Here is a 14571-nt window from a genome sequence, read left to right as displayed (position 1 = left end):
CATGATTGCATGTTTCAGATACAGGTAAAACACCTTTCTGGAGGAGGAACCTAGTTTTGAAAAGTGGTAACAAAATGTGTCTTGGCCTACTAAATTGCATATGAAGATATGAGATGGAGAACATGGATGAGGCTACCTCTACTGATGTTTTTACCCATTTTCTCATTCTCTTGTACATTGAAGGGGTTTTCAGAGAATGGAGTTGGGGCCTAAACTTGCTGATTTTATTTTGTCACTGATAAGTTACTAGAAATCTACATTTATATGGTATTTTTGAAGATGGTAACTTTAGAAATTTGAAGTCTTAATTTTTGAAGTAAACCCAATATTGTCTTCACAGAATTTAGCATCTAAATCAGGCTTCCCTTATCTCTGAAATTTCTGAGCTTTCATCATACAGGAATCTACTTTTATTTCTCTGAGCCCCTAGTTAAGGATATTGCTTAAATGAGGAACATTGACCCTTAATTGGGTGTTACTGTTTGATAGTCGTACTTTCAGCTGGAAACGTGCTGATTTATACCTGGAGTATGTAACAGAAGTACAAATACGCTGTTATCCTTTCCTTCTTGGTCTTGATAATGACTAGTGAACAATTGCAATTCTAAGTAATATTTTGAGGCATGTTTGTTCAGTCCCTTCATCATTCAAGTATTTATTAAGCATCTAGTGTATAGCAAGCAGAACACTAAGTGTTGGAGATATAGCAGTGAACAAAACTAAGTACCTACCATTATAGGAACACAACACACACACACACACACACACACACACTAGTGAAAAGTGCTAGGAAGACCAGCGGGAGAACAGAGAGTGAGTGATGATTAGTAAGATGCTGTTTGATACAAGATTTTCAGGGATGGCTTCTCTAAAAAGCAATGATTTCCCTTTTAGGTAGAAGGCATGAGCAGCTGCAAAGGCCTTCTGAGGTGGGAGTGAGGTTGGCAAGTTTAAGAGATGGCAGGGAGAGCATGGTGGCTATAGCCAGTGAACAAGACAGGAGGAGATAGGGTTTGAGGTCAGAGAGGTAAGAGGGTATTTACATTTCCTGGGGCTACTATAACAAATTACCATAAACTTGGTGAAATAAAAAGAAACGCATTCTTACAGTTCCAGAAGGCAGAAATCCAAAATCATTGTCACAGAGAGAAATCAAAGTATCCCCAGAGCCATGCTCCTTTTGGAGGGGAGAATCTGTTCTTTGCTTCTTTCAGCTTTTGGTTGCTGCTGGCAGTCCTTGGTTTGTGGCTGCAACAGTTCGGTCTTAAGGCCAGCATCTTCAAGTCTCTCTCTGTCCCATCTTCACATTGCCTTCTCTGTGTGTAAAATCTCCGTTTACTTGCTTCTTATGAGGTTACTTGTGATTGGATTTATCCACATATTCCAGGATAATCTCCCCATCTAAAGATCCTTAACTTTATAACATCTGCAAAGACCTTTCTCTTTTTTTGCCACATAAGGTAACTACATTCATAGGCTACAGTGATTAGGACATGGATATCCTCTGAGGGCCATTTTTTAGCCTACTACAGGGGGCCAGCTGAAAGAACAAGAGTTGGGACTTTGAATTTTATTCTGAATGAGATGGAAACCCATTGGAGGGTTTTGTAAGTCATATAATCTGGCCTGTACTTTTAAAAAGATGACTCCAGCTGCTGCATGGTAGGCACTAGACCGAGAAGGAGAATGACAGTCCTCTGTTTCTAAAACTTTGTTTTTAATGTAACTAATTCATGAATATCTTCCTGTTGGAAAGCTTTCATATTATACGGGAAACTCCAAACTCTCCCTGCCATTCAGTTCTGTTCCTTTTCATGTCTTGTCCTGGATATTTATACCTGTAAATAATTATCTATAAAAATAGTTTAAGTTGTGTGGGGTTTATGTAAAATTTATCATCTCATCTATTCAGCTCCTTGATGTTTTTCATTTACAAATATGTATTGGACAGCCTTTTCACTCCATAGTGTTTGATTGTACATATACTATTATTTATACAATTCCCTATTGATGGACATAGAGGTTGTTTTCATTTTCTGTGTTCTAAATGCCACCACAGTGGAGAGTCTTGTAAAATATCTTTTGACACACATGCACAAGTGTTTCTCTTGGATGGATACTGAAATGTCAAGTACGTGTAATACTTTTATACTATAATGGATCCTGCCAAATCGCCTTCCAATTTATACTAGAAGTGTCTAAGAATATTTGTTTCCACTTAATGAAAGTATTGAATTTCTTTTATGGACTTTGTGAATTTTTCTAATGGGTTTCTTAATGTTCTTACTGATTTATAGAAGTTTTTTATGTATTTAGAAATTTTTTTTTTTTGAGATATCGCCCAGGTTGGAGTGCAGTGGCGTGATCTCGGCTCACTGCAGCCTCTGCCTCCCAGGTTCAAGTGATTCTCCTGCCTCAGCCTCCTGAGTAGCTGGGAGTACAGGCACCTGCCACCACGACCAGCTTTTGTGTGTGTGTGTGTGTTTTTAGTAGAGGTGGGGTTTCACCACGTTGGGCAGGCTGTTCTCCAACTCCTGACTTCAGGTGATCTGCCTGCCTCAGCCTCCCAAAGTGCTGGGATTACAGGCACAAGCCACCGTGCCCGGCCAGAAATTTATATTTTCTTTGTTAGACATGTTATAATTTTTTCTCCCAGGGTTCTTTAGTATAGCTTTTGAAATTCAAAAGTTTTTATTTTTAACATAAGAAATTTTTTTTTTTATTATTGATTTAACGGTTTGTATCTTGCTTAAGACCTTCCCTAACCCAAAGTCATAAACATAAACACATTCACCTATAAACTTCTATTATTTTATAGTATTCTGGAGAAGGAGTTTTTTGTTTTTTTTTTAAATGAACTATAGTAGGGATCTGATACTTAGATAGCTGTTTGTCCAAATATCATTTATTGAAACAGTCCATCCTGTTAAAGCTGCTTTAAAATGCTAACTTTATTAAATACTGTGCATTTGCTTAGAAATCTGTCTTTCAGGACTCTTGTTTCATTGATCTGTTTGTTTATTCCTCACTAATATCACAATGTTTCAATTATTAGAGTTTTATAATATGTCTTGATACACTGTAGGCAGATTTACCTCATGATTCTTATTCAAAGTTGTGAGGATCTTTTTGTGCATTTTCTCTTTCACATGAGATTTTGTAGTTAGCTTGTCAATTTTTTTTTTTTTTTTTTTTTTTAATGAGACAGAGTTTCGCTCTGTCACTCAGGCTGGAGTGCAGTGGCACAATCTTGGCTCACTGCAACCTCTGCATCCCAGGTTCAGGTGATTCTCCTGCCTCAGCCTCCCGAGTAGCTGGGATTACAGGCGCCTACCACCACACCCAGAAAAGTTTTGTAGTTTTTAGCAGAGACAAAAGTTTCACCTTGCTGGCCAGGCTAGTCTTGAACTCCTGATCTCAGATGATCCGCCTGTTTTGGCCTTCCAAAGTGCTGGGATTAGAGGTGTGAGCCACCACGCCTGGCTAGCTTGTCAAATTTTATGAAAAAATATTGTATAATTTTATTTGGGATTGTATTAAATTATAGATTAATTTGTGGAAAGTTAACAACTTTAGAAATATTGAGTTTTCCCTCCAGGAACATTAATATTTCTGACCTTTTTACATTCTCTGTAGTTTTTTTTTTTCTGTAGTTTTTTATTTTGAAACACATCAAACTTAAATACAAGAACAAAGTATAATGTATCATACACCTATGACCAACATCAAGCTTTATTAGATTTTTATGCTATATATATCCTTCATATTTATGTTTTATCACTCTATCTTAATCATAAAACATTAAAGATAGAGATGAGAACCCCCATATATGTTTTTAAGATTGATTTTCCCTCTCCTTCCCTTCTTGCCAGAGTTACCATGGTCTTGAATATGATCAGGAGAGATCTGTTTATGGAAAAGTGGGTATAATATTATCTGTCATAATATTAGGATTGTTATATATACTAGAGATATGGTTGTGTTTTTATGTGTTTGGGGATGAGTATCCATAGATGGATTGTATTGTACAGTTGAAGCCCTAATAGAAAGGCTAATAATTAGGATGATTTTTTAAATGTCTGGAATTCTGTGATTTCTGCCTTTTGTGATTGTTTAATGTTTACTTGTGTATATACCTGACAACAAATTTAATGTATCCCATTTTTAAATGTTTTTAAAAATCAAATTTATTTTTCTACCTCCCTTGTACTTCAGGATCAATTCCTAACTGACTGTAGTTCCCTAAGAGGTCATTGTGTTTAGCTCACTTGCTAATGCATAATGTCAGTTAGAGGATATAAAATGGTAAATGTTCTACTGTTTTTAATGTGCAGTTATACATGTCATTGTATTTCAGCCTAGTGCATAATAAATGACAGTTTCTTCTTGTCTCTTATTAGTGAAAACCTTTAAAATCATCTTACGTTTTCATATTTTTCAGGTTCATATTTGAGAATAAATATGTGTGGATATTTTAAATTTTGCCAGCTTTAGCTCTTACTTGGTTCTCCCTTAATTTCTCAGGTACTAATGTAAGTGATGAGGATTTTCTTTTGCTGGAGCTTTTGCACTGGTTTAAGGAAGAATTTTTTCACTGGGTGAATAACATTTTGTGCAGCAAATGTGGTGGACAGACTAGGTCTAGAGATAGATCATTACTACCCAATGACGATGAGCTGAAGTGGGGCGCAAAGAAAGTGGAAGATCATTACTGTGATGCCTGCCAGTTCAGCAATCGATTCCCAAGGTGGGTGCCCAGGACAGTAAAGTCAGAATAATCTCTTAATGAAATAGTTAGAAGAGAGTTTTTACTAAATGAACTTTTTAATATTTATTTTAATTATCAGAAACGTATTCCTCTGAAACACAGGTGAGCAAACTGGCTGGCAGGCTAAATCCAGCCAACATCCTGTTTTTGTCAGTAAAGTTATCTTAGAAGATAACCATGCTGATTCATATACTTGTGGTCTGTTTTTATGCTGGAACAGCAGAGTTGAATAATGGTGACAGAAATGATATGACCCATAAAGTCTGAAATATTCACCATCTGTCTTTTATAGGAAATTAGTTGACTCTTGTTCTAAAGTATAACTTGAGTATAGTCATGTTTAATGCTATATATCTTGTATTACTTTTTTAATTCCTAATTTTTAACTGTCTGGTAACTAACAATACTGATAATAATAATGCTGAAGTATACTTTAACCTTCCATATTATCATCGGATGATTATTTTAAACACATAATTGTATTTACTCTCACAATAATCAGCATTATTATTATTATCAGTATTATTAGCAGAAGTTTGTTTTAGTTAGGTGCTTCCCCTGCCCAACCTAACCTACTCCTCATATCTCTTAATTTTAAACTAAGAACATTTTAAATTTTAAATTTGCATTCTTTCATTTATAAGCCTGTTTTCAGATTTTCTGAATTGGCTATGCTTATAAAGTTTGGTTGTATTATCAGTCAAGAAAACATACCACGTCTTAAAAATATCTAATTTTTTTAGCTCAGGACATAGTTTCTAATCATGTGCTCGTTTCAATCTCTAGCTGTTCTCTATATGGGGAGGCTGAGGCAGGAGGATTGCTTGAACCTGGGAGGCAGAGGTTGCAGTGATCCGAGATTGTGCCACTGCCCTCCAGTCTGGGCAAAAGAGTGAGACTTCATCAAAAAAAAAAAAGAAAAAAGTTATTTAATTACCTAAGTTCTGAATTCATTTATTTAGCTTAAGAAATGTTTCATTAAGCATTTGCTTAACAGACTTGTCATCGCAGAGCCCATTCATTCATGCCACTGTTTCCTTTCCTTCCAAAGCACATCGCTGACCTCGCTGCTCAGCTGCAGCACTTTTCCTGGTCAGCTCGATCAGTTCAAAACCCATCTCAACACAAAATGCAAAATTTAGTGTTCTCGAATTGTCTGGTAATTTTATAATTGGAGTAACTTCTAAAAAGAATGTTACAAATAGATCCCAAAAAACAACTTCTAAATTAGCAGGCACCTTTAAATACTTCAAAAGAGTAAAATTTTAATCAAAATGATTATTAGAAAGATAGTATTTTAGATAAAATTGAATTTAAGCTAAAATTTTTGTAGAGTAATTTGTTAAAGTTGTTTACCTTTTAAATATAGTGAGCTAGTTATACCAGTTTGCTTGTCCAAATCTTACGTTATTCAAAACACAGGTCAAATGAAAGCTCTCCTCCCCAGCCACTTTCTGACTTGTTGTATTTTTTGATCACTAACCTGACCTGTTGTATTGTTTGATCACATTCTGCCATATATTAAACACTAAATCTGACCTGTTGCATTGTTTGATCACATTCTGCCATATATTAAAATTATTTGTGTTCATTCCTTTCCTCAGGATTGTAAACACCTTGAAAGCAGTACTACTGTTTATTTTTCACCAAAGATTCTAACATTGTGCCTCATATATCCTAGATTCCTAAAGCAATATTTAAAAACAAATTAAAGACTGGGCGCAGTGGCTCACGCCTATAATCTCAGCACTTTGGGAGACTGAGGCAGGCGGGGTGGATCATGAGGTCAGGAGATCGAGACCATCCTGGCTAACACGTTGAAACCCTGTCTCTATTAAAAATACAAACAAAATTAGCCAGACCTAGTGGCACGCGCCTATAGTCCCAGGTACTGTGGAGGCTGAGGCAGGAGAATCACTTGAACCCGGGAGGCAGAGGTTGCAGTGAGCTGAGATCACGCCACTGCACTCCAACCTGGATGACAGAGTGAGACTCCATCTCAAAAAAAACAAAAAAAAATTAAGAAACGTTTCTGTTTAGCATAGAGGTAATGTAAATTATCTTTAAAATCTTGATTTTGATAATCAAAGTTTTTTTTTCTTTTCAAACCAGATATAATAACCCTGAGAAACTTTTGGAAACAAGATGTGGACGGTGTGGCGAGTGGGCCAATTGTTTTACACTGTGCTGTCGAGCTTTAGGATTTGAAGCTCGCTATGTTTGGGATTACACAGGTACAGAATGTGGAATGAGCAGAGGGTAGTAGGGCTTTGCAGGCTTACAGGTTTGGGTTTACATTCTGAGCGCAGCATTCTCTGTTACTTTTTGGCCTTGTCAGTCTGACCTTCCATTTGCCTTGTGTAAAACAGTAATAATACCAACCTTCCAGGTTTTTTGAAGGGATCACAAGAGTTTTGTAAAACACCTAGCGTTGTGCCTGGTGCTTTGCACTATAAATATTCTTTTTTTCCCCTTTATTTTATTTTTATTGATGCATAATGGATATACATATTTGGGGAATACTTGTAATAATTTAATGCATTTATATAAATTCCATAGAGCAAATCAGTATTATTGGGATATCTGTGATCTTAAATATTTGTCTTTATGCTTGAAACATTTGAATTACTCTCTCCTCTCATATGAAATATGCAGTAGACTATTGTAAACTATAACCACCCTATTGATCTATCAAACACTAGGTATTATTTCTTTTATTAGCAATTTACCATGGCATTTATAGTGATGCTATTTATATATGGATAAAAACATTTAATAATGTGCCATAGAAATCTTCATTGCTATAGGGATTACTATAAAAGATTTAGTAAACTGTAAACTTAAATCGCAGTATACAGAAATAATAAAATAAAAGTCATGTGATATTTGTGTTGTCCCTATTTAGAAATGACTTGGTGGTCTACATGTTAAAAAGTTGTTTTCCTTGTGTTTCCATTTTCTAAAGAATTAAATGAAACCTTCCGTTAATAGTTAGTGTTCTCTTAAAATCAAATATAAAGCATATATTGACCAGAGATTCTATTAGGCTTCCTGCTGGTTCTGGGTCTTAAAGTCCAGAGAGAGAGACTGTAGTTTCAAAAGTGGCATTAACTCCTTCATGATGGTAAAATCGGAATGATACTTTTTATGCTGCTGTTTAATATGTCTACCTTCTTAAGAGATAAAGCGCGCAGTAAGCCTAAAACTGACCACATTAAAGGAAATTGGAAAAACATTTTTAAGATTTCAAAGAGACAGAAATTAATACAGGTATTCTAAAATCCTGTGTGCCACAAAATGCACTTATTAACTAAAATTCAGAATATTACACGTTACTTTATGATTCTTTGGAGTTTGTGTATAGTTATTAGAAGTCATTCTGATTTCATTGTCTTTTTTCCATTGTTCTCTTTTCTCTTACTTGAGTAGACCATGTCTGGACAGAAGTCTATTCTCCTTCTCAGCAGCGGTGGCTACACTGTGATGCATGTGAAGATGTCTGTGACAAGCCACTTCTTTATGAAATAGGATGGGGCAAGAAGCTTTCCTACGTCATAGCATTTTCAAAAGATGAGGTAGGGCATAAAAGAAAAAAACTTTTTTCCAAAAATAAAATACAGTTTTTTCTTTTTTGACAGTTTTATGAATGTAAAATTAACATACGATAACCTGCATATATTTAAATTGTACAGTTTGATAAGTTTTATTTGTATACACTGAAATCACCACTGTAAATCAGTATTCATTGTATGGATGTGCCATAGTTTACCATTTAACCTGTTAATGGCTATTTGGGTAGTTCCCAGTTTTTTTCACAATTTCAAACTAAGCTGTCATGAACAGTCAGGCACACAAGTCTTTATACGGGCATATGCTGCCTTTTCTCTTTGCTTAATGCCTACAAGTAGAATGGCTGCATTATATGGTAGATATACATACAACTTTTTAAGAAACCACTAAACTGTTTTCCAACGTGATTGTGCCATCCACAGCAGTATGTGAGGGTTTCCGGTTCCTCCATGTCCTTGCTAACATTTAGTATGATCTGACTTTTTAATTTTATTCCCTTTAATAGGTGTGTAGTGGCATTTCATTATGGTTTTTATTTGTACTTCCCTAACGACAAATAATATTGAGCATCTTTTTACGTGTTTGCTTACCATCCATATGTCCCCTTATTTTTTTTTTTTGATTGGGTATTGTTTTTTCTTACTGTTGGGTTTTGAGAGTTCTTTATATAATCTTATATAAGTCCATTATCAGATATGTGCTTTGGAAAGATTTTTCTCCCTATCTGTAGTTTGTCTTTTCATACTCTTAATAACTTTTGAAGAGAAGAAACTGGTGTTCAGTTTACTAATTTGTTGTTTTATGGATTGTGCCTTTTGATGTTATATTTAAGAAATTTTGCCTAGCCGTTGGTCACAATGATTTTCTCCTATGTTATGTCTTAGAAGTTTTATATTTTTAGTTTTACACTTAGATCTGTGATCTATTTTGAGTTAATTTTTTATAGGATCTAAGGTATGAAGGGTTTTTTTTACATATGGATAATGAATTGTTCTAGCACCATTTACTGAAAAGATTATTTTTTCTCCATTGAATTGTCTTTCCACTTGTATTAAAAATCAGTTCTATAATATAAATTTAATATAATAAAAATGGATAAAATTTTTATTTATTGAATTTTGTGGAATCAGCTTTGCAGATACATTTTAAAAAGGTAATGTTTTGAAATTTTCACTTTTTTATCATAGCATTTCTGGTTAAACTATCAACTGTTTAGGAATGAATAAGTGACGAATTCAGTTTATTTTACAGACTTTTAAAGTTTTATTTTATTTTATTTTAATTTTTCGAGACAGAGTCTTACCCTGTTGCCCAGACTGGAGTGCACTTACATGATCCCGGCTCGCTGCAACCTCTGCCTCCCAGGTTCAAGCGATTCTCCTGCCTCAGCCTCCTGAGTAACTGGGATTACAAGCACGTGCCACCATACTTGGCTAATATTTTTTTGTATTTTTTTTTAGTAGAGATGTGGTTTCACCATGTTGGCCAGGCTGGTCTCAAACTCCTGACCTCAAGTGATCTGCTCACTGCAGCCTCCCAAAGTGCTGAGATTACTGCACCTGGCCCCATGGCTTTTAAATTTTAAACAAAGGATAGTATTCTAAAAATTGCATTTAAGGCTGGGCATGGTGGCTCATGCCTATAATCCCAGCACTTTGAGAGGCCAAGGTAGGTGGATCACCTGAGGTCAGGAGTTTGAGACCAGCCTGGCCAACATGGTGAAACCCTGTCTCTACTTAAAACAATACAAAAATTAGCTGGGCGTGATAGTGCATGCCTGTAGTCCCAGCTACTCGGGAGGCTGAGATACGAGAATCACTTGACCCTGGGAAGTGAGACTACAGTGAGCTGAGATCACGCCACTGCACTCTAGCCTGGACAACAGAGCGAGACTTCATCTCCAGAAAAAAAAAAAAAAAAAAAAGCATTTAAAAATTACATACATTTTAGGTATCTAGTAAATAAAGGTTGACGGTTGTAATCTTGTTAATTATTTGTAGTCTGTTATTTGTTTCAGGTAGTTGATGTTACTTGGCGATATTCCTGTAAACATGAAGAGGTGATTGCCAGAAGAACTAAGGTTAAAGAAGCATTACTTCGAGAAACTATTAATGGGCTTAATAAGCAGGTATGTGGTGGCTATCTTTTTTGAAAGAACAGTTGACATTTTTTATGTAATCGAGAATAGCCATTTATTAGCCTATTGAAATTCTTAAAGTAGTAGCATTGTTTCATAAGCAAGAATATTTTAATATGTTCTGTCTTTCTGTTCATTGAAAATTTTGAGGACTCATTTTAAATATTACGAGTTTTGGATTAAACTGTCTCATCTCAAAGTTCTATGAAACAAAATTTCAGTGTTGGTAGTACCTGACAAAAAGTGTGTTGTCTTATTTATCAATGTAACTGTGCTTTGGATATGACACAGACTCATATTTATGTAGTATGTGTGTACATACACACACACACACGCACAAACACACACACACACACGTCCATGTGAGGACATTTCTGAAGCAAGGCACAGGAAATTATTAACAATGACTACTTCCGAGGAGAGGAACTGGGGTTCCAAGATGAAAGGTTCAATTTTTATTTTATACCCCATGGATAGTATTGAAAAATTTAACTCTATACATGTGGGTTTTTTTCATAAATTAAAAAATAAGCAATGAATTTTGCTGTAGCAGGCAGTCAGAACAGAGCAGAGCACATTAATCCAATCAGTGATTATGATTCCAGGTGAGGTTTCAGTCTATTTTGAATCTGCACTTACTCCTAATGTGTAGCCCTTCAGAGATCTCTACCTGAAAACCTGGAGTATTTGCTAGACCCCCTTGCTGTAGAAGACTCTGACCCTCAGTTTATTTTTACCCCAGCACTGTGATTCTGCTAAAAATTTCTGGTTTGATTTCCAGCGCTTTAGTCACTATTTTGTCCTTGGCTTCTCAGACTGTTCTCATGCCACTTAATAATTGACAAATGACTGGAAGGGAAAAGGGTGCAGTATGTGCCCTTCACCTGAATTCTTCTCTTCTCTTGGAGTCTTAACTTCTCAAGTTCTGGCTGCCTTTGCAGCTTTCTGTTGCATTCAACAGGTGTTTATATGTGAGTGTTCTGTGTGTGTGTTTCTACTAGCTTTTCTAGCTTTTCTCAGCAAGACATTCTGACACAAGCCAGTCTATCATATCCAGAAACAGAAGTTGCTACCTTCATTATAAATAAATCTAGGACAGTAGAGCTCATGGAGAGTTGGAAATAGGTGTTAAATGATTTCCCAATGTAAAATTTATAAAATTATTTAACTTTTCCACAGCGTCCTTTTTATTTTCTGAATTAATATATGTTTGAAAATAAAATTCAATACTTGTTTCAAGACCTCTTAAAATGCAAGTGTTTTACGTATATTCTTTCTTAGAGATGGACCTATATATTCCCCTAATCTTAACAACTGTTTTAAAAAACATGAATTACAGAGGCAACTGTTTTTGTCAGAAAACAGAAGGAAAGAACTTCTCCAGAGGATAATTGTGGAGCTTGTTGAATTTATATCTCCCAAAACCCCTAAACCTGGAGAACTTGGGGGAAGAATATCTGGGTCAGTGGCTTGGAGAGTAGCCCGAGGTGAAATGGGTCTACAGGTATTTAATTCATTCTAGCATGATGATCATTTTACTTTCCTGCTTCCTATACTATGCTTTTCCTGTACTATGCTCCAACTGCATTGACTATGACCTTTCAGTTAACTTGAGAGTAATTATTTTAAAATGCAAACATTTTAAGAGAACCAGTAATTGATTGACATAGCATAATCATGTGTAAGAGTTAGCAAAGCATTTTTAAAATGGGACTTAAAATTTTTTTTACCTTATGTAAATTTTTAGTGTAGTGTAACTTTTACTGAAGAATATACAGGAAAATGCACAAATTACAAATGTACAGCTTAATGAATGTTTACAAATTTAACAACCATATAATCACCAACCAGAATAAGAAACAGATCACTGGAACTGTAGAAACAAGCGTGAGTTTCTTTCCACACTGTCTTACACTCTTGAAAGTAATCGTTATTCTGGCTTCTAACATGATATATTAATTTTGCCTGTTATTGTGCTTTATATAAATGGAATCATATAGCACGTACTGTTTTGTATATAACTTCTTTTGTGCAACTTTGTGTCAGTGAGTTGCATGTTGCAATATGTATGGTATGTTTAGTCTCATTGCTGTATAATTCATTGTATGAATGTAATTTTTCACTGTTGATGGCTATTTGGGTTATTTCTAGTTTTGGCTGATATAAATGGTGCTGCTCTGAACATTTATATTCATGTTTTCAGTGAATATGTTTAGGCATTTTGTTGGATGTATACCTAGGAATGGAATTGCTAGGTAATAGAGTATGAGTATATATTCAGCTTTAGTAGATATTGCCAAACAATTTTTCAAAATGGTTATGCCAGCGTATACTCTCACAGCAGTATATGAAATTTTTTGACATCTTTGTGTACACTTGGTATTGTCTATCTTTTCCATTTTAGCAGTTCTGGTGGCATATAGTAGCATCGTGATTTTAATTTGCATTTTGGTGATGACTAATTATGTTGAATGCCTGTTCTTTAAACTTTTGGATGTCCTCATTCTCTTTTGTGAAGTGCTTATTTAGGTCTTTTAAAATGAGATTCTAATGCATTTAGAAGACTGCTGTTTCACTTTTATCCTCTCCAGATGAAAACTTTATGGAGTGGGGAAAATACAGAATTTGGGGAATTCAGCAGATGAAAGTGTTTATTTCTTGGTATATGCTTGCCTATATCTGATATTGGCTAGAAATTATTGTTGGTGGTATAATTACTGTTATATTAAAACTTACTGTTTAAGACATCACATGATTAATCTCCCAAAAGTAAATAACAATAGAAATATAATTTCCATAGTTAGGTCCTAAAGTTAAGTGACTAGGTAAAAATCAGTGTGCTAGGCTTTGTAACGGGTATTAGGACAGTATAATAGGCTTTCCTTCGCCTTTAGGGAGCTAAAGTTGAGTCACTGGAGAGCATTTAATATAAATGTTTAGGAAATTTGCAATGAAAAATGCTTGAAAGGAAAATAACTCATCACAATATCAATATCAAGCAGTTCCAGAGTTTTATTTATCTACTTTTTCTAAATTTGCCATTGTTGCAGCTCATTTCTCTAGTAACAGAGTATGTTTTAAAGGAGTGAATTATCCCTAATAAATTTTATGTTTGCTTTTTAATTTGTCCTATCGTCTGTAGCAGGCAGTTAAAAGTTTTGGTTCAGCCATAGGATTACAAGATCCAAATTCAACAAATAATTCAAATCACTGCCAGTGCAGTGTGTTACAAGTATAAATCTAAATACAGCCAGTTAAAAAGAGCTAATTTAATTCACAGCTGTGTTCAATTTAAAACATGGATATTATTTAGGTCTTCATTTCTTTTTAGGCATGGGTGTGCTACCTCTTGCATGGCATGGAAGTTGATTAACTTTAAAAATATGAATTGGGTTGCATACCACATTGTTTTCTCTTTTGAATTTTTTTTTTTAAGTTTCTTAATTGCTGGAAACCATTTTAGGGCCATGGATTTAAAAAGAAATCATTTTTTCCTTTAGAAATAGATGTTTGTTTTAAAAGTAAATAGAGAAACATTGATCCTAAATACTTTTGGAATTAATCTTGCAATCAGTTGGAAACAGAAGGAACATTGGTGATATCATTTCCAGAAAGAAAAGTTTTATTTTAATCTTAGAATGAAAATATTTTGGCCGGGCGCGGTGGCTCAAGCCTGTAATCCCAGCACTTTGGGAGGCCGAGACGGGCGGATCACGAGGTCAGGAGATCGAGACCATCCTGGCTAACACGGTGAAACCCCGTCTCTACTAAAAAAAAAACAAAAAACTAGCCGGGCGAGGTGGCGGGCACCTGTAGTGCCAGCTACTCAGGAGGCTGAGGCAGGAGAATGGCGCAAACCCGGGAGGCGGAGCTTGCAGTGTGCTGAGATCCGGCCACTGCACTCCAGCCTGGGCGACAGAGCAAGACTCCGTCTCAAAAAAAAAAAAAAATTTATAAAATATTAATGTTATTTTGGACTAGAATGCAAAGATTGCCTGGGATTTTAAGGTTAAAATGTGAGCTTTTGTAATAATTTTACACATGCAAAAGACTGTTTCATGCTATACCTCTCAGCTGCTCTCCTACCTTAGGGAAT

The 14571-nt window shown here is 35.3% G+C and overlaps 1 protein-coding gene across 1 annotated transcript in view; it reads left to right on the top strand.

The window, feature by feature from the left end:
- NGLY1 (N-glycanase 1) overlaps positions 1-14571 on the top strand; it is a 73070-nt gene that overhangs the window by 47427 nt on the left and 11072 nt on the right. Inside the window, exons 5-9 of the mRNA XM_011974811.1 lie at positions 4525-4747; positions 6881-7002; positions 8198-8343; positions 10356-10466; positions 11815-11979. Coding sequence (XP_011830201.1) covers positions 4525-4747; positions 6881-7002; positions 8198-8343; positions 10356-10466; positions 11815-11979 — 767 coding nt within the window. The remainder of the gene's footprint in view (positions 1-4524; positions 4748-6880; positions 7003-8197; positions 8344-10355; positions 10467-11814; positions 11980-14571) is intronic.

The sequence above is a fragment of the Mandrillus leucophaeus genome, unplaced genomic scaffold (genome assembly GCF_000951045.1).
Source record: "Mandrillus leucophaeus isolate KB7577 unplaced genomic scaffold, Mleu.le_1.0 Scaffold149, whole genome shotgun sequence".
NCBI classification, from domain to species: domain Eukaryota; kingdom Metazoa; phylum Chordata; class Mammalia; order Primates; family Cercopithecidae; genus Mandrillus; species Mandrillus leucophaeus.
Note: the sequence above shows the minus strand (reverse complement) of the source record. Positions and strands in the feature narration are given on the sequence as shown.